The 24948-nt window shown below is 37.3% G+C and overlaps 15 protein-coding genes across 15 annotated transcripts; 7 read left to right on the top strand and 8 right to left on the bottom strand.

Moving 5' to 3' along the window:
- Positions 1-234: 234 nt before the first annotated feature.
- On the bottom strand, positions 235-1032 carry RNJ42_02484 (uncharacterized protein; the record flags this gene model as incomplete). The annotated part of the gene is made up of 1 exon (XM_071052649.1): positions 235-1032. One exon carries the CDS (start codon positions 1030-1032, stop codon positions 235-237), a length of 798 nt encoding a protein of 265 aa, XP_070906496.1.
- A 758-nt stretch (positions 1033-1790) lies between these two features.
- ISM1 (isoleucine--tRNA ligase ISM1) lies at positions 1791-4742 on the top strand (the record flags this gene model as incomplete). The annotated part of the gene is made up of 1 exon (XM_071052650.1): positions 1791-4742. One exon carries the CDS (start codon positions 1791-1793, stop codon positions 4740-4742), a length of 2952 nt encoding a protein of 983 aa, XP_070906497.1.
- Positions 4743-5059: 317 nt separating this feature from the next.
- Positions 5060-5674, top strand: MRX11 (Mrx11p; the record flags this gene model as incomplete). The annotated part of the gene is made up of 1 exon (XM_071052651.1): positions 5060-5674. One exon carries the CDS (start codon positions 5060-5062, stop codon positions 5672-5674), a length of 615 nt encoding a protein of 204 aa, XP_070906498.1.
- Positions 5675-6433: 759 nt separating this feature from the next.
- SSN3 (cyclin-dependent serine/threonine protein kinase SSN3) lies at positions 6434-8137 on the top strand (the record flags this gene model as incomplete). The annotated part of the gene is made up of 1 exon (XM_071052652.1): positions 6434-8137. The coding sequence occupies one exon, from the start codon at positions 6434-6436 to the stop codon at positions 8135-8137; it is 1704 nt and encodes a 567-aa protein (XP_070906499.1).
- A 151-nt stretch (positions 8138-8288) lies between these two features.
- Positions 8289-10391, bottom strand: NOP4 (mRNA-binding ribosome biosynthesis protein NOP4; the record flags this gene model as incomplete). Its single annotated transcript, XM_071052653.1, has 1 exon — positions 8289-10391. The coding sequence occupies one exon, from the start codon at positions 10389-10391 to the stop codon at positions 8289-8291; it is 2103 nt and encodes a 700-aa protein (XP_070906500.1).
- A 389-nt stretch (positions 10392-10780) lies between these two features.
- VPS16 (tethering complex subunit VPS16) lies at positions 10781-13222 on the bottom strand (the record flags this gene model as incomplete). Its single annotated transcript, XM_071052654.1, has 1 exon — positions 10781-13222. The coding sequence occupies one exon, from the start codon at positions 13220-13222 to the stop codon at positions 10781-10783; it is 2442 nt and encodes an 813-aa protein (XP_070906501.1).
- Positions 13223-13474: 252 nt separating this feature from the next.
- Positions 13475-13774, top strand: ELC1 (elongin C; the record flags this gene model as incomplete). Its single annotated transcript, XM_071052655.1, has 1 exon — positions 13475-13774. The coding sequence occupies one exon, from the start codon at positions 13475-13477 to the stop codon at positions 13772-13774; it is 300 nt and encodes a 99-aa protein (XP_070906502.1).
- Positions 13775-14170: 396 nt separating this feature from the next.
- Positions 14171-14470, bottom strand: SGF11 (SAGA histone acetyltransferase complex subunit SGF11; the record flags this gene model as incomplete). Its single annotated transcript, XM_071052656.1, has 1 exon — positions 14171-14470. One exon carries the CDS (start codon positions 14468-14470, stop codon positions 14171-14173), a length of 300 nt encoding a protein of 99 aa, XP_070906503.1.
- A 306-nt stretch (positions 14471-14776) lies between these two features.
- CAM1 (translation elongation factor EF1B gamma) lies at positions 14777-16000 on the bottom strand (the record flags this gene model as incomplete). Its single annotated transcript, XM_071052657.1, has 1 exon — positions 14777-16000. The coding sequence occupies one exon, from the start codon at positions 15998-16000 to the stop codon at positions 14777-14779; it is 1224 nt and encodes a 407-aa protein (XP_070906504.1).
- Positions 16001-16488: 488 nt separating this feature from the next.
- DIG1 (Dig1p) lies at positions 16489-17130 on the top strand (the record flags this gene model as incomplete). Its single annotated transcript, XM_071052658.1, has 1 exon — positions 16489-17130. One exon carries the CDS (start codon positions 16489-16491, stop codon positions 17128-17130), a length of 642 nt encoding a protein of 213 aa, XP_070906505.1.
- Positions 17131-17686: 556 nt separating this feature from the next.
- On the top strand, positions 17687-18862 carry MNN9 (mannosyltransferase complex subunit MNN9; the record flags this gene model as incomplete). The annotated part of the gene is made up of 1 exon (XM_071052659.1): positions 17687-18862. The coding sequence occupies one exon, from the start codon at positions 17687-17689 to the stop codon at positions 18860-18862; it is 1176 nt and encodes a 391-aa protein (XP_070906506.1).
- Positions 18863-19289: 427 nt separating this feature from the next.
- ARL3 (Arf family GTPase ARL3) lies at positions 19290-19889 on the bottom strand (the record flags this gene model as incomplete). Its single annotated transcript, XM_071052660.1, has 1 exon — positions 19290-19889. One exon carries the CDS (start codon positions 19887-19889, stop codon positions 19290-19292), a length of 600 nt encoding a protein of 199 aa, XP_070906507.1.
- A 493-nt stretch (positions 19890-20382) lies between these two features.
- FAR8 (Far8p) lies at positions 20383-22059 on the bottom strand (the record flags this gene model as incomplete). The annotated part of the gene is made up of 1 exon (XM_071052661.1): positions 20383-22059. The coding sequence occupies one exon, from the start codon at positions 22057-22059 to the stop codon at positions 20383-20385; it is 1677 nt and encodes a 558-aa protein (XP_070906508.1).
- Positions 22060-22569: 510 nt separating this feature from the next.
- TMA19 (Tma19p) lies at positions 22570-23073 on the bottom strand (the record flags this gene model as incomplete). Its single annotated transcript, XM_071052662.1, has 1 exon — positions 22570-23073. The coding sequence occupies one exon, from the start codon at positions 23071-23073 to the stop codon at positions 22570-22572; it is 504 nt and encodes a 167-aa protein (XP_070906509.1).
- Positions 23074-23894: 821 nt separating this feature from the next.
- RNJ42_02498 (Frag1/DRAM/Sfk1 family protein) lies at positions 23895-24863 on the top strand (the record flags this gene model as incomplete). The annotated part of the gene is made up of 1 exon (XM_071052663.1): positions 23895-24863. One exon carries the CDS (start codon positions 23895-23897, stop codon positions 24861-24863), a length of 969 nt encoding a protein of 322 aa, XP_070906510.1.
- Positions 24864-24948: the final 85 nt, after the last annotated feature.

Consider the following 24948-nt stretch of genomic DNA (forward strand, 5'->3'; position numbering starts at 1 on the left):
TCATTTCACAGTTTTTCACAATGTCTTATAATGTGTGTTTTGATGTTTTTTTTATTTTTTTTCCATCTTCCACAGCTTAAAAGGCCTACTGGACAACGTATAAGATAACATTGTCACGTGCCAGTAATATTAGAAATAGTAATTAAATAGTTGAATAAACAATATTTATAGTATATGTAAGCAAAATTACTTTCTTTATGTATCGTTAGGGGCCTTGTATTAGTTGTCGTTCGTTTATGTTAGTTTGAAGTTCGTGTGAATCATTTTATAGCTAATGTCGTTAAATCTTTGGAGTTCTGAGCCAAGAATATAGTCATTTGATAGGTTTCCGTCGATGTTATTGGGGTTCTGTTGCGTGGTTCCGGTACCACTCCTCCATGCAGTGTCCAAGTCGCTGAGACCAGACATATTCATCACCATGCTGTCCGTGAGGGAGGAAGGCGCCACCGTGCCAATGTGCTCTCTCCTCGTGAAGTTGAACGTAGATGAAATGTCGAACGGCTGTTGGAATGTCAAGCGAGGGTTTATATCGTTTCTGGCATCGCTGTCGCTGTCCATGTCCAGCCCAGTTGCCAGTTGTCTATGTCGTACTGCCTTGTACTGCTCGCGTGTCCTGTGTATAAGAATCGGTCTTACTATCGAGCAGCAGTGTACTATCTCACAGGTTTTCAACCCAGTGACTTTAGAGTAGAAACTGTAGATGTCGTCCCTTATTGTAGATCTCTCCGCCTCGTCCGTACCATTGTTCGGTACACTAAGCACAAACGCTGTCACCACAAGTCTCTTCATGCTGTATTTCAAAAACTGCATATAGTTCATCTCATTCTTGCAACACGCCATGAACTTGATGATAATACAACAAACTCGCTTGAACTGTAGCTTGCTTAACTGCACTCGTGACGCCATAGCTTTGAAAAATTTCGTCATCTCCCCAATATCTCTCTCCCTAGGTATAAGGTACGAGTACTTGCTGTACAGAGAAACCAGAAATCGATTTACCATAATATTATTAAGGACACTCGATTTTACCATGTTTTTTTTTCCGTATTGTTTTGTGGTTTTTGTTAGTGTTTATAGTTGTTTTTACACAATCAAAATATAAAAGTGCTTTCTATTGCACGAGGATTATATTTTTCTTTTCAAATACTCTTCTCTCTTTTGCCATTTACATAAGGGGACTTCACTTCACCAAAACATCTCCTTTTTCTCACAACGTTTCTCACAACACTATATCTAGAGTCTCTCTCTCCCAATCCTCCTTACCACTAGACCTTATATCAATACTTCCAAACCAATAAAGTTTCTTATATAAGCCAATCTTAATTTAAATTTATTATTTCCAAAAAAATAAAAAAACATTGGGCGCATTTACAAATCCGCAAAAGTGTCAAAATTTCACAGTAACACACAGAATATGCCGTAGCACTACCCAAAAAAAAAAATTACGGCTTTATTTATATTTTCTTTCTTTTTTCTTTTCTTCTTCTCCGTTCCAACAATGCCGTGGTTACCCGGGTTAATGGGAAGCCGGGTAATACGGTAAAGCCGGGTAACATTATTTATCCGGGTAATACACACTGAAATGTCGTACTATATGATAGCATGCGTTTTTGGATTAATTGCGATATTTCATAAAGATCTCTTAAGATTGATCTCTACATTGTATCGATTCGATATCTTGGATACCGATATAACTATGATATACAGAAATACAACTTTATTCTCATCAATATCACTTTAGCAACCTTACTTGCTGGGGAAGGAAGGAAGACGGGGTGAAGTAAGTACAAATGTTACGGTTTAAGAGGTTTGCGAGTCATCATGCGTATCAGGGGACGTTGAACCTGAGTAAGACACAGTTTCCGAATAGGTCGAACCTGGCGACCAGTCTTAAGTTGGTTCCGGAGTACTCGGAGAACGTTTATAAAGCTCAGCTAAAGGGGTTCTTGACAAAATACAGGGCGTTAGAGACGGAGGAAGAGAAGTTGAGGTACGTTAAGGACAACTTGTTTGTGCTGCACGATGGCCCACCATATGCGAATGGTGAGTTACATATGGGTCATGCATTGAACAAAATCCTGAAGGATTTCATTAACAGGTTTCAATTGAGTCAGGGCAAGACAGTGTTCTATAGACCCGGATGGGATTGTCATGGTTTACCCATCGAGATGAAAGCGTTGAAGGACCTGGATGACACGGAAAAGATGGACGCTTTGAAGGTCAGGGAACTGGCGCGTAACCATGCCTACAAGTCACTTGATAGACAACGTGAACAATTCCGCAAGTACGGTATCATGACGGACTGGGATACACCTTATATTACAATGGATAAAAGCTTCGAGATAAATCAACTTAAAATATTTCGGAAGATGTTTAGAGATGGCCTTATCAAAAGGCAGAATAAACCCGTGTACTGGGGTACAGAGACGAGGACAGCACTGGCTGAAAGCGAACTTGAGTACAATGAAAACCATGTCTCTACTGCAGCATATGTAAAATTTCCTCTCACAGATGAATCAGTTAGGGAACTGAGTTCTAGATTAGACCCTTCCATAGAGATAAACAAAGGCATCTCATGTTTGATTTGGACAAGTACCCCATGGACTCTGTTCTCCAATAGAGCTATCTGTTTCAACGACAACTTCAACTACGTACTTGCCGCTGTGGGAAAAGACTTGATAATCGCTGAAAAGAATCTAATAAGGAACTTACATAATAGTAATGAGCTTGAGATACTCGCTGATTTCCCAGGAAAGTTCTTAACCGGGCTACGGTATGAAAACCCTCTAACACCAGAGCTTGATGCCTGTCCATTGTTACACGGAGATCATGTTACAGATAATGCTGGTACAGGACTAGTACATACAGCACCAGGTCACGGTCATGATGATTATTTTCTAGGAACTCAGAATGGATTGGAAATATATTCTCCTGTTGATCATGAGGGAAGATATAATATTAATGATTTACCGGAATCTTGCAAAAACTTTTTATTTGATGCAAAATCTGGACGTGGTAGAAAAGTGTTAGATCCAGAGACCACGACCATAATATTGAATTTGTTGTCTGAAAAGCAAGCACTTCATATGTCTCACAAATATACCCACTCTTACCCTTATGATTGGAGAGCAAAAAAGCCTGTGATAATAAGAGCCACACCTCAATGGTTTGCCGATCTTCATGATGTGAAAGGATTGGCATTGAAAAGTTTGGAGAATGTACAATTTTACCCAAAAAGAGGTGTGAATAGATTATCCAGTTTTATTAGAAGCAGAAACGAGTGGTGTATTTCCAGACAGAGATCATGGGGTGTTCCTATTCCGGTATTCCATCATAGAGAAAACTCAGATAATATTCTTATAGACGATAAAATTTTACAACATATTGTTAAACATATTGAAGATAAAGGTATTGAGGCGTGGTTTGACCCTAATTCACCTGTTTCTGACTGGTTACCTGAGGAATATAAAAGTCTGTCCAAAGACTATACAAAAGGGACCGATACAATGGATGTCTGGTTTGATAGTGGTTCAACCTGGACTGTTGTGAAGGATTTTTATGAAAAGGAATTGAAACTCAAAACATTACCTGAGCCACTTTCATCTGTATATCTGGAAGGATCTGATCAACACCGTGGTTGGTTCCAGAGCTCTTTATTAACCAAGGTATCCAGCTCTCTGACACCAACGGCTCCATATAAAGAGGTGATTACTCATGGGTTTACCCTTGATGAAAAAGGAACTAAAATGTCAAAATCTATTGGGAACACGGTGGCACCAGAATCTATAATTGAAGGCGATAAATCTAAGAAAATACCTGCACTAGGTATAGATGGACTACGTTACTTTGTCGCTCAATCTGACTATACAACTGATATATCCGTTGGACCCACTATCCTAAAGCATGTTGCAGATGCATTAAAGAAATGCAGATTGACCTTAAGATTTCTAATAAGTAATCTAGAAATATCATCTACATTCGAATTAGTGCCTATAAGTCAATTAAGGGAAGTTGATAAGTATACACTATACAAACTTAACAATCTTCAAGAGGAAATACATGAGCTCTATAAGCAGCATAATTTTTCAAAAGCTCTTGTCTCTTTACAATTCCATATGAATAATGAGCTGTCATCTTTCTATTTCGATATCTCCAAAGATTCATTATATTCCAACGGCGTGAATGATTTAAAACGGAGACAGATCCAAACCACTTTATTCCATATATATGATGCTTATAGAGCAATACTTGCTCCAATAACTCCAAGTTTGGTTCAAGAATCATGGAATTATCTCCCAAAACAATGGTTGAACTCAAATCGCAATGAGCACCCATCTTTAAGAACTTGGCCAAAGTTTTCTATTGGTCATGGAGAAATATCCAATTTTGGGGTCACTGTCATACCGATACTTCGTCAATTTAAAGATCTATTTAGCAGATTCTCTGACGAGACTATAACAAAACCGTCACAGGTAGCTGTCGATATATTATACACCAAGGAGATGCCATTTACTAGTGATCTGCTATGTGATATTCTACAAGTCGCCGAAGTAAATACTAAAAAGGTTTCTTCAATTAATGATACAACTAGTGTTATAACTCTAGAAGACGGTAATAAGATTTCTTTATCACTAAATGTGAGTCAAATGCATAAATGCCCAAGATGTTGGATTCATAAAGCACAGGAAGAGGATACTTTATGCTCAAGGTGTGAAACTGTACTTCAGGGCAAGTCACTGTAAATACAAAATATGTAAATAGATTTATAAAACAAAATATTCATAACATAGCAGAATAGTTGCTATTCTTGTCAACCTGACATCTCTCCAGCTACTATTTCCTATTTCTAATTACTATTTTAATATAATCGTTTAGATGGAAAAACCTCGTTGAACTACTACAAAACATTAAATTTACCAAAAAAAAATTGAATAATAAAAATGAACAGAGGTAAATTATATTATAATGAAATCAAAACACTGATTAATATGTTATTAATAGTTAGTCGAATTCGAATATATCCATCATTTTAGTTATCTATAAGCAAGCTATTAAGAAAATGCTAATAAATTGCGGGCTCAACATAACTTCAACCAATGGTTTATCATACGCCAGGACCGCTATACGAAGAGCCATTGCTAGGCCCATATACCCTCCACTGGCCAAACCAAGGCCATTTTGCACAACTAGAGTCGCTTTCCAATTAAAAGAGGATAAGTACAAGGATAGACTGCATAAAATTATCAATGGTTCAAAAATTTTAAGCAAATTGAACAAACATCCGAGGTTCCACAAGTACTTTGATAATGTATCAGAAACTGGGACGATCGCAACTCTTACCTCATTCCTAGTACTTCATGAACTGACAGCAATGCTACCTCTATTTGGCATATGGTGGGTTATCTACAACCTTGATATACACGACAACCTAGAGCTCCCAACATATATTGCTGATATAATGGAGCGATGCACGAAGGCCATCGATAAACTAGTCGGTGATAAGTATGGGCAAAATCTTGATAGACAGAGGCTAGTTCTTTCGGGAGCCATCTCTTACACTATAGTAAAACTACTTTATCCAGTTCGGATCATCCTCAGTCTGTGGTGGGCTCCATATTGTGGACGTCTCGTCGTCACACCATTCATGAAACTAAAGAAATATCTTCGCAAGTAGATCATTTCCTTTTTTTACGTATTTATATTTACAGTTGTAGTATATATAACGCTTATAGATGATAGAGCAACAAAACGTGCTCAACAAAAACTGGCAAAAAACCAACCCTCTATCACCCAATATATATGACAGTTGTTCAGCTAGCAACTCAACATGGAATTGAGTCAGGATAGTTGTTCTGGTTGATTATCGAATGTGTTTCTATATGTTTTAATAGATATCTTAAGCACGTGACTCAACATGACCAATGTTAAGCGGATTGGCGGAATTTGGGATCAAAATTCCTTCCCAAGCAATGGCGAGCAACCGTTGGGAATAAACATTAAGAGCCTTATATATTCTTTGACATTTGTTTTTGTTTTATCTCTTGACACAATATTTATCATCAGCAATAGGTCTTCATTGGCATTATATACCGAGAAACCAAGAATAGCAACATATATTAGCATATTTTTTATTGAAATAATACCTAACAAAACTAGACCTTTATCCACATTTGCATAAATAAAGGTGCTTGAATGACTAAATTGCATACAGTTTTCAAAGCAAAAATAACTAGATTGGTGGTAACCATATTATAGAGACGAATTAGAGCTGGGGGTAGATTGTAACTAAACAAACACAACATTAGCAAAAGAGGATAGGGTTGTCAGACAAAGGTCTACCAAAGATAAAACTAACAACAAATTAACAGCTCTTCAATATAAAATACTGTAAACTTTTTGGGTGAAGTTGAAAAAAACAGAGTGACTATAGTGAATGCAGAATCCAGCTAAGGACTTGTGGCAGAATCAGAGCTCTCATATGTCGATGCAATCTGGGTCGCTGAATAAATCCAATATGGTGGCTGGAGCTACAACTCATGGGAAAACTCCTATGTTAATGGCTAACAATGACGTTTTCACTATTGCTCCATATCGTACGAGAAAAGACAATGCACGTATATCTGTGTTAGATAAATATGAAATTATTGGTTATATCGCTGCAGGTACATATGGTAAAGTATACAAAGCCAAGAGGCGACAATCTCCAGATGATCTAATAGATAATAATGATAAAAATGGCTCAAACCCTGAATTAGCAAATGCAGGTATAGCAGAATATAAAGGAATCCAAGAATCTGTCAATACATCAGATAACGCGATTATGCCTGCCTCTTTGAATGGAAAAAATATATCTAATAGTGCCAGTGGGCCACAATTCGGAAACATCAGATCCGCCAGCAATGGTAGTAGCAATACAAACGCGGGAGACTTTGATAGTAGACAGAATGACTCTATGATACCACGTAGGAAGAATGAAATTACCATGTATTATGCTATAAAAAAATTTAAAACAGAAAAGGATGGTATCGAACAGTTACATTACACTGGTATTTCTCAAAGTGCATGCAGAGAAATGGCCTTGTGTAGAGAGTTAGATAATAATCATCTGACTAAACTAGTGGAGATATTCTTACAGAAGAAAAGCATTTATATGGTCTATGAATTTGCAGAACACGATCTACTTCAAATTATTCACTTCCACTCTCATCCAGAGAAGAGGTCTATACCCGCTCGAATGATTAGATCAATTATGTGGCAAATTCTAGATGGGGTATCATATTTACATCAAAATTGGGTACTACATAGAGATTTGAAACCTGCTAATATTATGGTTACAATGGATGGATGTGTAAAAATTGGTGACTTGGGTTTGGCAAGAAAATTTTCTAACATGTTACAAACACTATATACTGGTGATAAAGTAGTTGTAACAATATGGTACAGAGCTCCTGAGCTATTATTGGGTGCTAGACATTATACACCTGCTATTGACCTATGGGCTATAGGATGTATCTTTGCTGAACTAATTGGTCTCCAACCAATCTTCAAAGGTGAAGAGGCAAAAATGGACTCTAAGAAGACGGTGCCGTTCCAGGCGAACCAGCTGCAGCGTATTCTTAAAATTCTAGGTACTCCAACTCCAAAGACTTGGCCACATCTACAAAAGTACCCAGAATATGAACAATTGTCAAAATTCCCAAAATACAGGGATAATTTACCCGGTTGGTTCCATTCGGCTGGCGGAAGAGACAAGCAAGCTTTAAATCTCTTATACCACTTACTTAACTATAATCCTATTGATAGAATTGACGCCATTAATGCACTGGATCATGAATATTTTACAAATAGTGATGTACCTGTTTGTGAAAATGTATTTGAAGGATTGAATTATAAATATCCAGCGAGAAGAATTCACACGAATGATAACGATATATTAAACATCGGCATACATAAAACCAAAGTCATTCCCAAACCTGTTCAACCAGTTATTACTAACTCAACAGCGACTCTGGGTGGTTTGGGTGTAAATAAAAGAATTCTGGCAGCCGCCGCAGCCGCTGCTGCTGCAGTGTCCGGAAATAATGGCGGTCAAACTTCTTCTAGAAACCCCGAACAAGCTAGAAAGAAACGTAAATGACCTCCCGAGTATCTAACGATATATATAACATTCTTCTTAATGCATTTAATGTTTCCCATGCATATATAACATTTATATTTGATTGCATATTAACGACTATTCATTAAATTATGGAACTATTATACAGGTTTAACAGGTTTGGAAGAGGAAATTAGCGCCTTCCCTTATTTTTGAACTTACGTTTCATCCCAATGGCTTTCTTTGCTGCATCACTTAGACCACTCTTAGACTTAGAGCCATCTTTAGACTTGAAATTATCTTTCTTTTCTGTTTTATGCTTTTTAGCCGGTCTGGATTCCTCCTTAGGAGATGAATCATCCCTCTTTCTCTTGAAAGCAAATTCTTTACTTTGTTTTTCGTTATTTCTTCTTCTGTTAACAACATTAGCATTTTCAAGTGCAAACTCAACACACAAATGTCTACCTTTTGCACTTTCATACTCAACCTCCTTTTGCTGTTCTTCTTCCAGGCCTTCAACGACTTCCTCTCTCGTTACGGCATGTGCATTTAACCATCTTAGACCCATTAGTGCGTGTTTGTGATCCTTATATTCTACGAAACCGTAACCTCTACTTCTACCGGTTGTAGAACCTTTAACTTCCATAATAATTTTAGCTTGCTTAACAATACCGTGCTTCTTATCTTTCTTATCAGTTCTAGCAATCTCATCAGGATTCATGTATTTATACTTTTCCTTTGTGGAACGAATAATTTCTTCTTTACTCAATGGATGTCTAACACCTTGTTTCACTTCCTTAGCAAATTCAACAACAGCCTTTCTGGCTAGAGCTTTCAGAGATTTGTCAGTCATAGCTCTTGGTAAATTCCTTATAGCTAATCTAGTCAACGACAAAAATAGAGAAGGATTCTTCTTGATTTGTTCAACTCTTAAATTATATGACTTTTCTCTAATTTCCATGTCTTTCGTAGATAGAAGAGATGCTAATTTCGAACCTTCCATGATTCTACCTTCGTTAAGTAAGTATAAGTTTCTCTTATCCCTTTCTCCAGAGCTTTTACCAAGAGCTTCTTTTCTCTTTTCTGCATTCTTTTCAGCCAACCTGTCTGCATGCTCACGCTCCAAAGTAGGTGTTACAGCTAGCACACGACCTTCATATACATATTCAGGTAAAACATCATCACCAATTAGAAGAGAGGTTGCACCGGTTTGTGGTGAGTTTTCAATACAGTACTTGTATGTTTTTTCATCCTTGAAAGCAACAAAAGCAGTACCTTTAGCGAGACCAGTGTTTCTATCAATAACAGGCAGAGCATATTTAACAGGACCAAATTTGCTGAAATGATCATGGAGCGAGTCTTCCGTAGCATCGTAAGGAACATTTCTAACAAAAACAGAGTAATCCTCTCTTTTGTTTCTTTTTGGTTTAGATTCCTCAATTTCTTCTTCATCATCTTCATCTTCATCACCTCCGTCTTCGTCTTCGTCTTCGTCTTCGTCTTCGTCTTCTTCGTTTGAATCTCCGTCCTCCTCAGAGTCGTCATTTTTCTTATCTCCAGATCTTTCACTCTCATCGTCACTCTCTTCCTCTGCACTACTGTCGGCATCTTCTTGCTTTTGTTTATATTCTTCCCATCTATTCTTCTGAACAGCAAAGTCAACAGCTACTTTTCTGCCATCGATGGTTAGATCTTTAGTATTCTCAAGGGCAAGCTTACAATTGCTAATCTTTTTCATGGTAACAAATGCAAAACCACACAACTTACCATCTCTCTTCCTTGGAATACTAGCATCCATAACAACACCATATTTAGCAAATATCTTTCTAAGAACCGTAGGATCACGACAACTCCAAGGCATATTTCTGATAATTAACTTGGGCTTACCTCTTAGCAACTCTGATTCATCCTTTTCTCTATCATCGTCAGCCTCGTCAGCTACTGGTACAGTATCCTTGTTCTTACCTGACTCAGTAGCTTTGTTCTTACCAGTACGATCTCTTCTCTTAGCAATATCCACTCTCAAGAGATGGCCATTAAGCTTCGTTTTCCTGGCAGCAGTTAAAGCTTGCTTAGTATCTTCCTCAACAGCAAAACTAACAAAACCAAAACCTCTTGATCTCTTGTTGACATCCTTAACAACAACAGCATGCTTGATGGGAGCAAAGTTGGAGAAAAAATCAGCAAGTTGTTCATCGGTGACTGTATCAGGAATAGACCTGACGAACAAGGTCTTCATGTCCATACTATTATCAGGCTGGTTCTGCGTATCATTATTGGGCTGATCTTCCTTCATTTCTTGCTTTTGTAGTAGATAAAATGAGTACTTGTAATCCTTTTAAGTGGGATAAGAAACGAACGATAAGAATAACACATAAATAGTAGAACAATTGAATGTAACTAACACTCTCTAGTTTTAATTGGAGATTAAATTTTGCGATGAGCTTCTACCCTTGCGTTGAGCTCAAAAAATTTTTTTTCAAAAAACTCGAAGACCACAGGGCATTTCCACAGAAAATACCGTAGAAAGTTAAAATATCTGAAAATTTGTTCATAGTTAAATATGAGCAATAATGAGCAACGAAAACGGAAGCGTGACAATGAATAGTGATACATATTGAATATTGGTATATTTTAAGCCAATATTGTAATTTATAAGGTCAATGGATTACTGGCCAGCTAAGTTCATAAAGTAGCCAAAATTTGGTTTGCTAGTGATTTCACCTGTGGTTCGTTTTGTGGGATTTTAGCATATATATCTTTTAGACCATGCACATCCTTTTCTTTGCCAGCAAGTTCGACTGCTCCTCTATAGTCTCTTGCCTCCAGATAAAATTGAATTTTTTCAGCATATGGTCTTTGCAAGAAAACAATATACCTTGCGGCCTCAGTTTTGTGCCCACTTCTTTTCAGATAATCGAAGATATATTGATATCCAAATACGGGTTTTCTATCTGTCATGAATTTGTAGAGGTCGTCAAAAGCTTTATCGGATACATATGTCTTCAGAACTAATATTTGATACTTTCTATCAGGTATATCAAACTTTTTCACTAGTTCTTTGATAGCACGGTCTTGTCTGCCCTTGATAAGCTTGATTAAAGTTTCATCTACAGTTAAGTCATTTTCAAAATCCACACCATATTTTGCAGTAAGATCTGACTTCAATGACTCAAGTCTTGCTTCTCTTTGCAGCAACGAGATATCCTGTTTTAATATATCACTTTTGTGCGGTGTAGTGTTATAAAGTTCTAATATTTGTGCCAGTACAGCTTTAAGAGGAACTTTAGAGCTTCTCGATACTCTTATAACTTGGGCAAGATCCTCAAAATTATCGGTTTGCCTATAGTAATCATAAAGAAATTCTGTATCATGTCTTGCAAAGAATATGAACAGCTGTCGGTCATTCATATCAAGTGTCAGCATCCTTGTGAATTGTGCTGCACTTAACTTCTTCTTCAAAACTAGTAATAGGGATATAGTTAGACTAGTAGACTTTTCTTTTAAGCACTCTGATAGAGCCAAATTATAATCTTCTAATTTTACTAGCATACCTACTTTATTAGGGCTAAAGTCTTCAAATAAACATAGTTCTCTTGCTAATTTGAAACGTCCCTCAGAATAAGCAAATTCTGAGATTGAAGCCATAGATATGTAGATTTTTTCCTTAATTGTCGAGCGTCTCTCCTGTATGACCTTTAGAAGTTCCTCGTCATTAGCATCGTTAGAGAATTTAATTTTTGTAATTGCCCATTTGATAAATACTTTAGATTTGTATGAGGGTTCATCAGCTAATTGTAATAACTTGAAAGCCTCTAAATAAAGCCTGCTGTTGATCAGTGCATCGATAATAGACTTCAAGCCAAGAAAATCATATTGACTATTGGTAACATAAACTCCTATTGAATGAAGAAAGTTAAGGATTTTTAGCTTTTGGCAGGTTTTTACAAATATATTGGAATCAAATTTCTTGTAGGGCAAAGATTCCTTCCCAAATGCAGCTGTACTTAGAAGAATTTTCTGTAGTTGCGGATCTGATTCTTCTAGGGATGCCTCAATACAATCCACTACAGCAATATAAAGATCAATGTTTTTTAAGCTCTCAATTGCTTTTGGTGCACTTTTCTCTAATATGTTGTACGCATCTAATAATAAAGCACCTGGTGCTACCGAACCAATCCTAAAAATATTGGCTGTGCTTTTTTTAACCTGTGATATAAAATTGAAGCTGTTAGTTGTAATTACTAGAATACCATCCATAAATCCAGTAACAGAAACAATATCATATGGGTACCAGAAATTAATATAAGTATCATCTAATCCTAATATTAGAGCTTCATCGTCATAAATTACAGCTAGATGGCTTACAGATACCCACTTGATATCCTGTGGAATTCTTTGTAAAATATGTTTAAGTACTAATTGCCCATTGTTTGAGTAGATATTAACTTCGTTCTTTTTAGCATCATAAAAACATATGTCATTGCCACCTGATAATATTACTCTCTGGAATTGTGAGTCGTTCAAGAATCTTCTTATATTCATATTGCTGGTAGAAAAACAATAAACGTGCTTTATGTCCGCAATATACAATTCTCCATCCCTATAGTCCCAGCTATTGCGAGTCAATAGAGTGTAGCTCTCCGCATTGCTCAATACTAGTTCGAACTTCCCACCAGTGATTTTGTATATATTTTTTGAGCTCCTCAGAACAAGAACTTCGTTCTTATAATCCCATATTGTATCTTCTATATCATCTGGTAAATAGACCGATTCAACATCACCTAAATTCCAATCATGGATAATGTCAATACATCTGGAATAGATAATTCGGAGCTTATCATCATTATCAAAGACAAACTTAACTAAATCACCTTTCCTCGCCGTATCCAAAGGTAAACTGGTTATTTTGTGCCCTACTCTATCATATATTTGTACGGATCTATCCAATTCCACAGCAAGCCAAAATAGCGACACAGCATGTCTCACAACCTCACCATTGTCATCATCAGGCAATATACCCGAATTTACCTGATTCAATGTGAACCATTCTAATTGACATATCTCCGTGGATCTCCAAAACGTCTCTCCTAATTTCTCCCAATCAAAACTTGGGTTCTTCAGCATAATGTATGTAGTTGTCTTATATAGCCTCTGGTAGCCTCTATCAACCCTTATACCCCATGTCTGCTCCTTATAAAATATCTGTGATGGCTAAAGGTTTGGACTTCCCTTTTTTCAATGCTTTGTAATTAAAGCGAGGCAATTCCTAATATGAATACACAATACTTATAAGAAGCAACCAAGGAATTATAAACAGCACGTTTTGGCGATTCATCTAATTTAATAGTTCTCAGAACAATAATATAAAAGGAAAGCATGTCTAAGGATACCATATTTCTCATATCAAAGGATAATGTCGAACACCCTGTACCCAAGGAGGCCGCAATGCTCTCAACGACATTGAAATCAATGCTTGAGGGCCCATTCATCGAGAAAGATGGCCATATAAATCTACCGGAGATGAGTTCAGAAGTGGTACAAAAGATAGTCGAATACTTGGAATACAATTTGAAATATAAGGATGCTGATCCCAATAAAGAAGATATACCGGAGTTTAATGTACCAACTGAAATGTCATTAGAGCTACTACTAGCAGCTGATTATTTAGGCATATAATTACAAAAACTATAACTAGAATTGATTTAGTTTTGTCTAGACCAACTATAAACAACAATAAAATCGTCAGAAATCAATTATGAATAACAGAGTACTTATTAAAAATGAATTTGCGATATGCTTGGCTCCAGCCCTTCCATTCATTTAAAAACATAAGCCACCAGTCATTCTCATTTCTTTAGAAATTATCCAGTAGCAAGTAAATATTAATTTATAGAGCCAGCAACGAAATACCAAGTCATGAAAATATAAATATGCTTTTGAATGGCCATAATAACAAAATATAAGCAAGAACAATATGTGTGAAATATAGATCAACCAGCGTTTTGCCCATTCTTCACTGTATCATCGTCTTTTATATTTTAGTTCTATATTGTAGTGAGTTTTATGACGAGCTCACCGTCTTCCACCTCTACTCAAACACCTCTGTAAATGAGCAGCAAATCTGTTGCCTGACACTTCACGACCACAGTTCTCACACATGAAATACTGTGAAGAGTCTTGCTGTTTGGGTTGTCCATGTATATCCAATTGGTTTTTCGGGTCGTAGTAGTATGGTTTATAGTCAGGATACCTGCTCCTGAGCAATTTCTCCCTCGTAGTCTCCCGACTCACAATATCATGTATCAGAGTAGTAACCAAATTTTGATATACACTGTTAGAGACAGTCTCCAATGTCTCCGTTGATTCAGTCATATCCCATATATAAAGTTTAGGAATACTATGTCCTCAACTAAAGTGCTATTTCCTAAAGATCAGTTCCTTTTACTGTCCGCTATAATCCAATTTAATATTGCGAATAGACTAACCTCATCGCAAACTTTGTTCAATGCCAAAGTTTTTCCAGCCCGGCTTAATACTTTCTTTTCTACGGAACTTTCTGAGAGAAAAAAATCAATGATCAATGATCAACTATATTGTATTATATTTATTTGGTATTATGTTAAAAAAATAGTTAATGGATCTATATATATGTTATAGCTTGTCGTTAATTTGTTATATCTATTTCAAGACCTTACCGTCGGCAATCTCCTTGGATTCACCGTTGACGACAACTGGCTTATCCCAGGCCCACATGTTGTTGACGAATTCCTTGTCCTCTTCCTTGGTTGGGTCCAACTTGGAGTAAGAGTAGGATTCCCAGTCTGGAGCGACGTCGAAGGCTGGGACGTGGTCTTGGCCTCTTAGCATGACGGCACCGATGATACCGTTGTTGTTGTTTTCACCGTAGACGACCAAAGAACCGAACATGTACTTTGTGGAAGCGGACAATCTGTTGAAGAAACCACCGACCAAGTTGTTGGACATGAAGGTCATGGTCAATTCATCGTTGTACTTGTATTCGACCTTCCACAAGGAGTATTCTTCTGGGTTGTAATGTTCCCAGAACCATGGTAGGGCGACTGGTCTGGTGTCCTCGTTAGAGTACTTTCTCTTCCATTCGTCTAAGACAAAAGTGGATCTTCCAAGAGCCTCCAATGGGTGCTTTGGCTTCTTCTCTTGTTGTGGAGCAGCAGTTTCAGCAGGCTTTTCAGCTTGCTTCTTCTCAGCCTTCTTTGGTTGTTCCTTCTTCTCCTTCTTTGGCAATTCAATCATCTTTTCGATGAACTTGAACTCCTTGTACTCCTCCTTCAAAATCTCAGAGTCTCTAACGGTGTTGAACCATCTGACAATGGCTGGGTGTTGTGCTCTCCATTCCTTACCGAACAAGAAGTCGAAACCTCTGGTGATACAGGCACAGGAAACCAAGTCAGCTAGGGACAATTGCTCAGTGGCCAAGTAAGTGTGGTGGGTCAATCTCTCCTCGAGTATAGCAGACATGGTCTCGACATTGGCCCATGCAGCATCAACACTCTTCTTGTTGTATGGCAAAACACCTTGCAATGGCTGGAAAACCTTAGCCATCTCCATCAAGTAGTCACTGTTAGCAAAGGATTCCCATCTGATAACCTGAGCTTGCTCCTCAATAGTAGCACCAAGCATCTGCTTCTTGAACTTCTCGTCCTGGGACAAATTGATTAAGTAGTAATTGATGGCCATAGCTTCAGTCAACTTGAAGTTCTTGGCCTTGAAGGCTGGAACCTTCTTCCATGGGAAATCCCTAGCCAATTGAGCCTCTTCCTTAACAGGATCCAAGATTTGAACATCTAGCTTCAAGTATCTCACAAGAGATCTTGGCACAGCAGTCCTGATTCTGAAGTTAGCATACAAAGTACCTTGAGACATTTTGATTGATGATATTGTCAGCCTTAACCGATCTTAAAGAGTAGAGAATAATACTTTCAAGTATTAAAAGAAGAAAAATTTTTACTGCATTCTTATATTTATTAACATTAAAAGAAAAGAAGACGGAAGCCCATCGCTGCCCAAGTTTGGTTTACTGTTACTTCTTACAACATCGATGTTCAAGAGATCAGGCAGCAGGGAGAGCTTGGCCCTAGTTGTCACTAGGGCCGTTGTTAAATGGCATGGCTTCATCGTCAATTGCAACAAAACAATTTTAAAGGTTTTTGTGGTTCTTCTTGGCGTACTATATTAGTTATTACTTATCTTCTTATCGTTCATTTCAGCACAGGCTGTAGTATACTCTGCTGTAATGTTACTATAATAAGGATTATGTTGATGGTATAACAGAAAAAACAGGGAACTGTAATCAATTACAATATTAAAAAATGAAAATGAGATAAATATATTTTAGTGAATAGGCTCTGTTCATGGTAACACAAAGACCTGTACAACTAAATGAAATGAAGGTTAAGACTGAGTTAGATGATTCTTTAAAGAGGAAGCGGCCTCCCCCATTGGAATTCCGTAAGAAGCGGACGCGTACCGATGTGGTAGTGAAGTATGTTGGAGTGCGTCCATTGCCGCTATACGTGCCGCAGTACGTTGCTACTCCGATGTTTATATTACCCCATGGCGCCACAATCACTGCCCCAGCTCCTAGTCATATTGCGGGCAACGTACTCGGGGCTAACGTTCTCGGGACCCATGCAGTTGCTAGTGCTACAGCAATGCCCTTACAGACCAGAAATAAAGTCGTGGATGTAATGACACCAACTGGTGAACAACCACCGGATGCTGATAACGATGAAGATGAGGAGGATGTAGAAGAAGATGACAATGACGAGGAAGAGGAAGTTAGAGTGGAAGAGGAAGAAGATGAGCATAGCCAGCTCGCTATCGAGGAAGGGGCTTTGCCTACTCCTCATCTGACAGCCGGGAAACTAGTGAATGGGACAATTTCCATCAATAATCATAGTTTCGAGTTCCAGTTCCCTTCGAGAGGTAAGCATCACGACAGAAAACTCTTTCTCAGCATCTGTAACCAAGTATGGTCAGATAGACCAGAATAGGATCGGTATTCTCCTACTACACATATAACTTAACAAAAGTGGAAACAAACGTACCTAGTATACAATCGAATAAATAAGGACTATGCAACAATCAAAAAAATAACCCCATTTGTAAGACGCTAAAAGCGTGGCTACATACTAAATACAGGATACAGTCAATAAACCTTTAGTGAATAAGAACATTAGAAACATGGCTAATGGAAAGAATAGATTAACCAACTATATGTATATGTATATTAATAGTGCCTTTGGAATCACGTGATATATCACGTGACTAACACCAGAAGCCCCATCTCGTGATGCTACAGGCAAAAAAAAAAAATGAAGGAAAAAAACATAAATTAAGCTAATAATAAACAAAAGTCATAGAAAGTTGTTATTTAGACATAAACCTAGTTTCAATAATAGTTTGTGTAGGTAGAGCTTGGCTTCCCTTTTATTCCTTTAATTGTACTAAGGAGATCAGAGGTTTTATAACGAGTAAAAATAATAGGTTTTTTTTTTTGGGATCCTCTAAGCCATACAAAAACTAAGAAATACAGAGTAAAAAAGAGTGATGGGGCTGAAGTTTCAGATATATCGTGCTAGGAAGAACCCAATTTTCTGGGTTATGATGGCGTTTAGTGCACTAGCCACTCTGACGTTGTTTCTGAGGTCAGGAGACCAAGGGTTGTTTGGAAGTGGATCGCTCGCAAACTTCCAATGGGCACACGAAAGAGAGAAGACATTTTACTTTCCGTATTCTTCTAAGTTCAAGATGCCTAACTATTCCTATAAGTTGAAGAGTCGTAGTTGGTTCTTCCGTGATAACCGTAAGGATCATGTTCCAAGCAATCACGTTGCTAAATATGATCTAAACAAGTTACACTCTACGAGCAATGCCGCTGTAAATAAGGAGCAGGTCTTGATCTTGACTCCTATGCAGACGTTTCACCAAGAGTTCTGGGATAACTTACTCTCATTGACATACCCAAGAGATCTAATAGAGCTAGGTGTCATTATTCCTAAGTCGGAGACTGGTGATTTTGCTTTGAAGAAGCTAGAGGCTGCTGTAAAGAAGGTACAAACCGATAAGAAGAACAACAGGTTTGGTAAAATTATCATACTGCGTCAGGATAGTGAAGGATTTAACAAACTTGAAGAGAAAGAAAGACACGCGTTTGCTGTGCAAAAGGAGAGACGTAGACAAATGGCCTTAGCCAGAAACGAACTTTTGTTCTCTGCGTTAGGCCCACATACCTCATGGGTGTTGTGGTTAGATGCTGATATTATCGAGACCCCTCCAACTCTTATCCAGGATATGACTAGATTAGATAAACCAGTACTGGCTGCAAACGTTTACCAGAGGTATTTCGATGATGACAAGAAGGAGAACTCCATCAGACCTTATGACTTTAACAACTGGGGTGAAAGTGAAACTGCTTTGGAACTTGCTGCTCGTCTTCCTGAAGATGAAATCATCCTGGAAGGTTATGCTGAACAGGCAACTTATAGACCATTGATGGCTCATTATTACAGTCCAGATGGTTCTCCAAACGACTTGATGTCCCTAGATGGTGTCGGTGGTGGATGTACGCTAGTTAAAGCTGAAGTCCACAGAGATGGTGCTATGTTCCCAACTTTCCCATTTTACCATCTGATCGAAACCGAAGGTTTCGCAAAGATGGCCAGAAGACTAAACTACGAAGTCTTTGGTCTGCCTAATTATTTAGTCTATCATAGACAAGATTAGTTGAAACGAATCGATTTGCAAGTATAATTATTAAAATTATTATGTTAAATTCACCATTCATTTATATATCTATTGTTTTTTTTTGACCCCCTCAAGTCTAAGTAATGCATATTATGTACAAATAATTTATAAGTTGATATAATCTAATAAACATATATGAAAATAAGATTAACTTAAAAAAGACATTTGGTGACTACTTTTAAAAGCATTGAGATATTTTAGTGTGATTAACCGATAAAAGGTTAATTAATTTTTATAAAGTCTAAACCATTATAATAAAAACACATCACATGAACCTGACTACTACTCTAGATTATTCTTAACTTCATACCCATGTGCATTAAGCCTCCAATACAAAGCCGGTAGAAGGAAAGCCTTGTTTATAATAATACAATTTTGTTTTTTCTTAAGTGGTTATAGTTCACCATCATTTATATGTTGGTGGTCTTGCTTCTTTATTTCTTTGGAGTCTTAATATCAGCCACTCTATCGAATCTTTAACACCCTCACCTGTTAATGCACATACGGGTAAAACCCTACTATCCCTAGCACTCATATGTTCTGCAATCTTATTAAATATTTCTTTTATATCTTGAACCTCCATCCTTTCGGGTACATCTTGCTTATTAGCTAACATCAAAATCGGCACACCCTCTATCTCATCATCCATGACTATACCCTTTAATGTTTCACTACATTCATCAATCCTAGATCTATCAGTACTATCAACAACAAATATAATACCATGGCACTGAGAATAGTACTCAGACCACATACTTCTCAATGACTCCTGCCCTCCAACATCCCAAAACTTCAGTATGCTTCTATTACTTTCGATTGGTATCGTAGCGACATTTTGACCCACTGTAGGTGTAATTTTATCCAGAGGCTTAGAGTTCATCGAGTATTCTTTCTTCAACGTCTCCAGAAATGTCGTCTTACCGGCATTATCAAGACCTAATATCAATACCGAGTATTGCTCTCTCTTATTCCAATTATTGTAGATGCCCTTCACTAAATGAAACATAGGAAATATTAGGTTTTTTTTTCTTCGTTATAGAATTAATAATGTTTAGAGCTAAATTATTGACACTAATCTTATTGCAAATGGATATACCCAAGACATAAGTCAATTCGTTATCACACCCAATTTTAATAGCAGTTAGATGACAACAAGGCTAATTCGATGATCTTTAAGTAAACCTCTCATTTTTCCCCCAACAAAACCCAGCCGGGTAAAACGCAGTACAAAGTCATCGAGACTAACTAATATTTTTATTATTAAATGAATATAAACCATGCCATTTCCCATACAATATTACATTTTATAGCTAGCATAATACTCTGTTATATTATTGCATTTATCCTTACCAGCAATTTACATTGAAAAGAGAAGGAAAATTGATAATAAATAGCTTATATGAACATGCTTTTTTATGCTATTATGTTACGTTCTTTTGTTTTCATCTATTTATCTTTTTAATTCTTTATTTAAATTGATAGCTTTTGTACTGATAATACTAGCGTAGATTCATTAGAGAGTGCAACGATAATGTACCACTGTGACCAACAGTAGCCAGCATTAACTTGTTATTTAGTGTTACTACGTCTAGAGGACAGCTCAATGCATCAATTTGGTCTTTAAACGTTTTACCAGTCAAACTCAACTCCTCTACTTCTTCTGTGGGACCTTCTCCTTCACCTGTTAGAACTTTTTGAATATAGTCAAATCTGCTTAATGTTCGGAACTCAATTCTCCTAGAGGAGTATGCCAAGATAACAATATCATTAACTGATCCGAATAGCACAGTTGTTGGTATACTTTTCAGTAGCCTTTTCAATACTATTGCTTTTTGATCAAAGGAATAGACCAGGATAATGTTGTTGACTTGAATTAATAATTTTGATGTTTCCTTATTCAACTTGAAGCTTGTCCTAGCTGACTCATCACTTAGTAACATTGTCCCAGCCATATGTTTTTCTATACTAATCGTCTGTAATATTTCACCTTGGAAGTTGTAGATAACTAACTCATAAGGTGGTCCACAGATAGTGATGAATGATTTCTCTGTCATACCTAGTACAATATCAAGTATGTTCTTGTAAGTCTCTACCATATGCTTCTTATTGATTGCTAGTTTAGAAGGTACCGAACTACGCATTATAACCACTTCTATAATAACTACGTTCTCCTTAGTAGCGAAAAGTAGCCATTTGTTTTTGAAATCAACATGGATTATGTCCCTGTAGTCAATTAATTTCACATGCCCATCTTCGAAGATATTCATATGACTAATGCACTTAGAAACTCCAAGCTCCCATAACTTCAACCCTGATTCATCAATGGTTAGCACTTGATTATCTGATACAACGAAGTAATCTAGAACTGTATCTGACACCCCATTTAGTGTGTAGGTGGTAGGTGATGAGAGGTTGAAGTCTTGACCAACCTTTACGTTTACTAAATCTCCGTTAGAATTATACATGACGATTTGGTCCTTCTGCACCTTTAGTTTCCTGACCGAAGTCGGAGGCTTTACAACTTTGGTAGTTTTAAATTCAGTTGATTCGTTCTCGAAAAGTGATGCTACTTGCGCGGCTTTTCTCATTGTAGTTTCTTCATGGTCACTTGATACCACCTCAGTTTCTGCATCAGACACTTCCTCCAACTCAAATTTTTGTTCATTAAGCCTGTCCTCAACATTACTCTCTCTGATATTAGTTGAATGGTTTGCCTGCCTATGTGACACATTCTGCTTAGAACCACTTTCCCTACGCTTAGTGATCTCTCTTGTGGGTTTTGATCGATTATCAGTTGTATTAAGCGCCATCTTAGAGACCTGGTAATTTGCATTTGCCTTGTTTTTCAGGGATTCGATTTGATCGTTAGCATTGGGACTTTTCAACAAGTACACTATTTCCTTTACGTTCTCCTGTACTGCAGCCTTTGATCTAATTAGCGGTGACAGCCCAGTGGAACTTGTATTAGTTTTATTTCCTTCATGATCCTTGCCATTACCCTCTTCTAGTTTTAGCTTGTTCATCTGGTATCTCAATTCATTGTTCTCATTCTCCAGCTCCGTGATCCGTGTCTTCATCTCAGCCCTTTCCAACTCCCAAGTGATCCTGTCCCTTTCATTCTTGGTAAACTCCGTCTGCAAATAGTGCATAACCCCAGGAAGTGTATAGTGAGCCATTGCGTCTTTCTCTTTGTACGTCGTTTTTTTAAACCTGTATTAATATATATCTAGGGTTTGCCTATTCTTCTGTAAAATTATTTGCTAAGCACACTCTCTTTCCGTTTTCCCTTGCTGCCCTGCTCAACACAAATCCTTCCTCTCTTGGATACAGTATTACACAATTATCAGAAGGCTGCGGTGATACCAATCTCTCATTCTGAAATGGTACGATCCAATGAGAAGGTTGAACTCTTTATGAAGTTTACTTGGGACTAAGGGTCTGTGCCGATTTTCAGAAAGCATCACATCCCCTTCGTACAAAGAGATCAACAATACCCAAATTTATAACGTATTAATCAAAATCTACTAATTAAATAATATAGAAGTATATATTAGAAGGCAGTTTCGAAAGGTATTAGAGAATATAAGATTAATATTTATTATTATTTATATGGGGGAAGGAGGAAAAAATCAAAAAATAATGTTCTTTTATAATTAAATATACATATTATTTTCTTTTTATTAGAATTAGATCTTTTCTTCGTCAATACCGTGCTTCCAGATAGCAACGAATGGGGTGGTACCGTCTTCACGGTAGTTCAACATGACGATCATGGCATCTGGGTCCATGGATTCACCAGTGTAGAATTCCCAGTCCTTGAAAGAACCGATGACCTTCTTGACGTAGGCTTGAGCACCCTTCTCGAAAGTTGGGATGGCATCTGGGTTCTTCTCTTGCAACTTAGCCTTGACAGACTTCATGTAACCCTTAATGTAGGTCAAGAAGGACTTCTTGTCGAAACCAGTTGGTTGCAAACGGAAGGAGTGGACGACGTTGTTGACGATTTCAGTACCGTCTTCAACATCATCACCACCATCTTCAGTGGATGGGTTGGCACCAATATCAATGTTGTCACCACCGACCTTGACCATAGCACAGTCAGCTTCGTAGATAACACCATCGACCTCATTGACGTCGTAGGCATCGGACAACAATTCGTCACCAGAGAAGATATCCTTGTAAATAATCATTTTTTTTATAAAATATTAGTGCTGTTATTTATCTATTTTTATTTAGTACCGAATGAACAAGAAAAGCAAACAACATAGTAATGCCAAACTACCCGCAATCCAAAATAATGTAATAACTAACAAACATGCTTTTCTAAATTCTTTTTATATGAAAAAAATTTAATTTGGGCTTCTCTGAAAGAAAAAAAATTTTTTTTTTCCACTTTCAACAAAAAAAAGAAAGAAAGAAGGGACGCACATAGAAACAGTCGTAGAGGCATCAGGAGAAAACGTGTATATTCACAGAAACAAGCGCAGTAAAAGAGAATTAAGAAATACAAAAAAAAAGCAATTCGTTGGAAATGATCTACATAAATCGAAATCTGTATTACTTGGTACGGTAATGGCATGTGATGTACGTATATAGGTATGATTAAATATAATATGGATGAGATGGGCTTGATGGGTATTACACACAATATGTTCTATGGGGGGTCAGTTTCTCGTAGTGGCATTGTTATAGGAACAATACGCTATATTATAGTATTATATTTTTTGCTGTTTTTTATATTTCGAGACATCTCAATTGGCAATAAAAAATTATGCTGCCTAGCTTTATTGCTGTACTAAACTTAGAGTTTCTTTTTATTTTCATTGTTTACATTTTCGGTACGGGTGTTTCTGTGTAGGCAATAATATTTGAAAAATTTCGATGAGTTAATAACATAATCAATATATAAAGTATCATTGAATTAATGTATTTTAGCCCAAGGATATTTCAAATTTCTTGAAATTTCTTTCTCAATTGACTAAATACAACTTAACAACAAAAGATTCAGTAAATGATTGGTAGACCTGGTAATTGGTTTTTCATTCTACCATGGATTGCGTTCATTCCATGGTATGGAATGTTGATCACCATGTTGATTTGCTGGGCTGCACAGGGCCATCCTATATACTGGTTTATGCACGAGTACCAATTTCCCGTATATATCTCCGATGTGGGTGCCACTAACCTGAGGCCGCTGTTTATATCGTGTGCCGGTTGGCAAGGGCTTGGCTATGTACTATCGGTCGCTAGTGAGTACTTCCAAAGGTCCGGTCGTTGGCCAGGTTTCCTAAGAAAGAACCACGACTATACCAGGGAGGAATACCATCAGACAATCCTTGACCAGAAGTTCCTCATGCCACCTTACTATACTAAACATGAAAGAAACCTAATATTTGCTGCTGTGGTGATCGGTGGTCTCGGTGAAGTTGCTTTGCTGATGTGTACAATCTTCTCTACTGCTCTCTACCACCACGTACATTTGTCAATGGTTGGTGTTTTCGTTGTGCTGATGTTCTTCTCCATATGCTGTCAAGTAGCTCAATACTGGATGATGGGTAGACAATACGCTCTGTTCCATCCACTTTCCAAATCTACGAGAAACTCCACTGAGGGACTCAAATGGTACCAAATCGATGGTTACAAATACAATAAATTCATCATCAGTGCTATCTGCAAAGTCTTATGGTTAGTAGGTGCCGTCGTATGGGCCATTTGTTTCGCAGCAATTAAAGATAACTCCAAGAGTTCATGTTTCGAATGGCTACTAGCATTCTGGTTCGGTGTTCTATTCATGATCATCTCATGCGATTTCTACCTTGGTGGTAGATACATGCACTCTAAGTATTTCCACCAAATCGAACAAATAAATGGATTCTACAAATATGATGAAAACTCCACCGAATGTTCTGATTCTAACATGGAAGTCGTTTCTACAGAAGAGAAATTGGATGATGCAAGGAGTGAAATGAGCTCTCATTAGTGGACCTATTGTTGTTAAGATTAATTTCCTATTCATTACTTTTTTTCTCAATAATTTGTTAAGTTTATTTTTTGATCTTTCTGTT

The sequence above is a fragment of the Nakaseomyces bracarensis genome, assembly GCF_045282275.1.
Source record: "Nakaseomyces bracarensis strain CBM3 chromosome Unknown Scaff9_0, whole genome shotgun sequence".
Lineage (NCBI taxonomy): Eukaryota > Fungi > Ascomycota > Saccharomycetes > Saccharomycetales > Saccharomycetaceae > Nakaseomyces > Nakaseomyces bracarensis.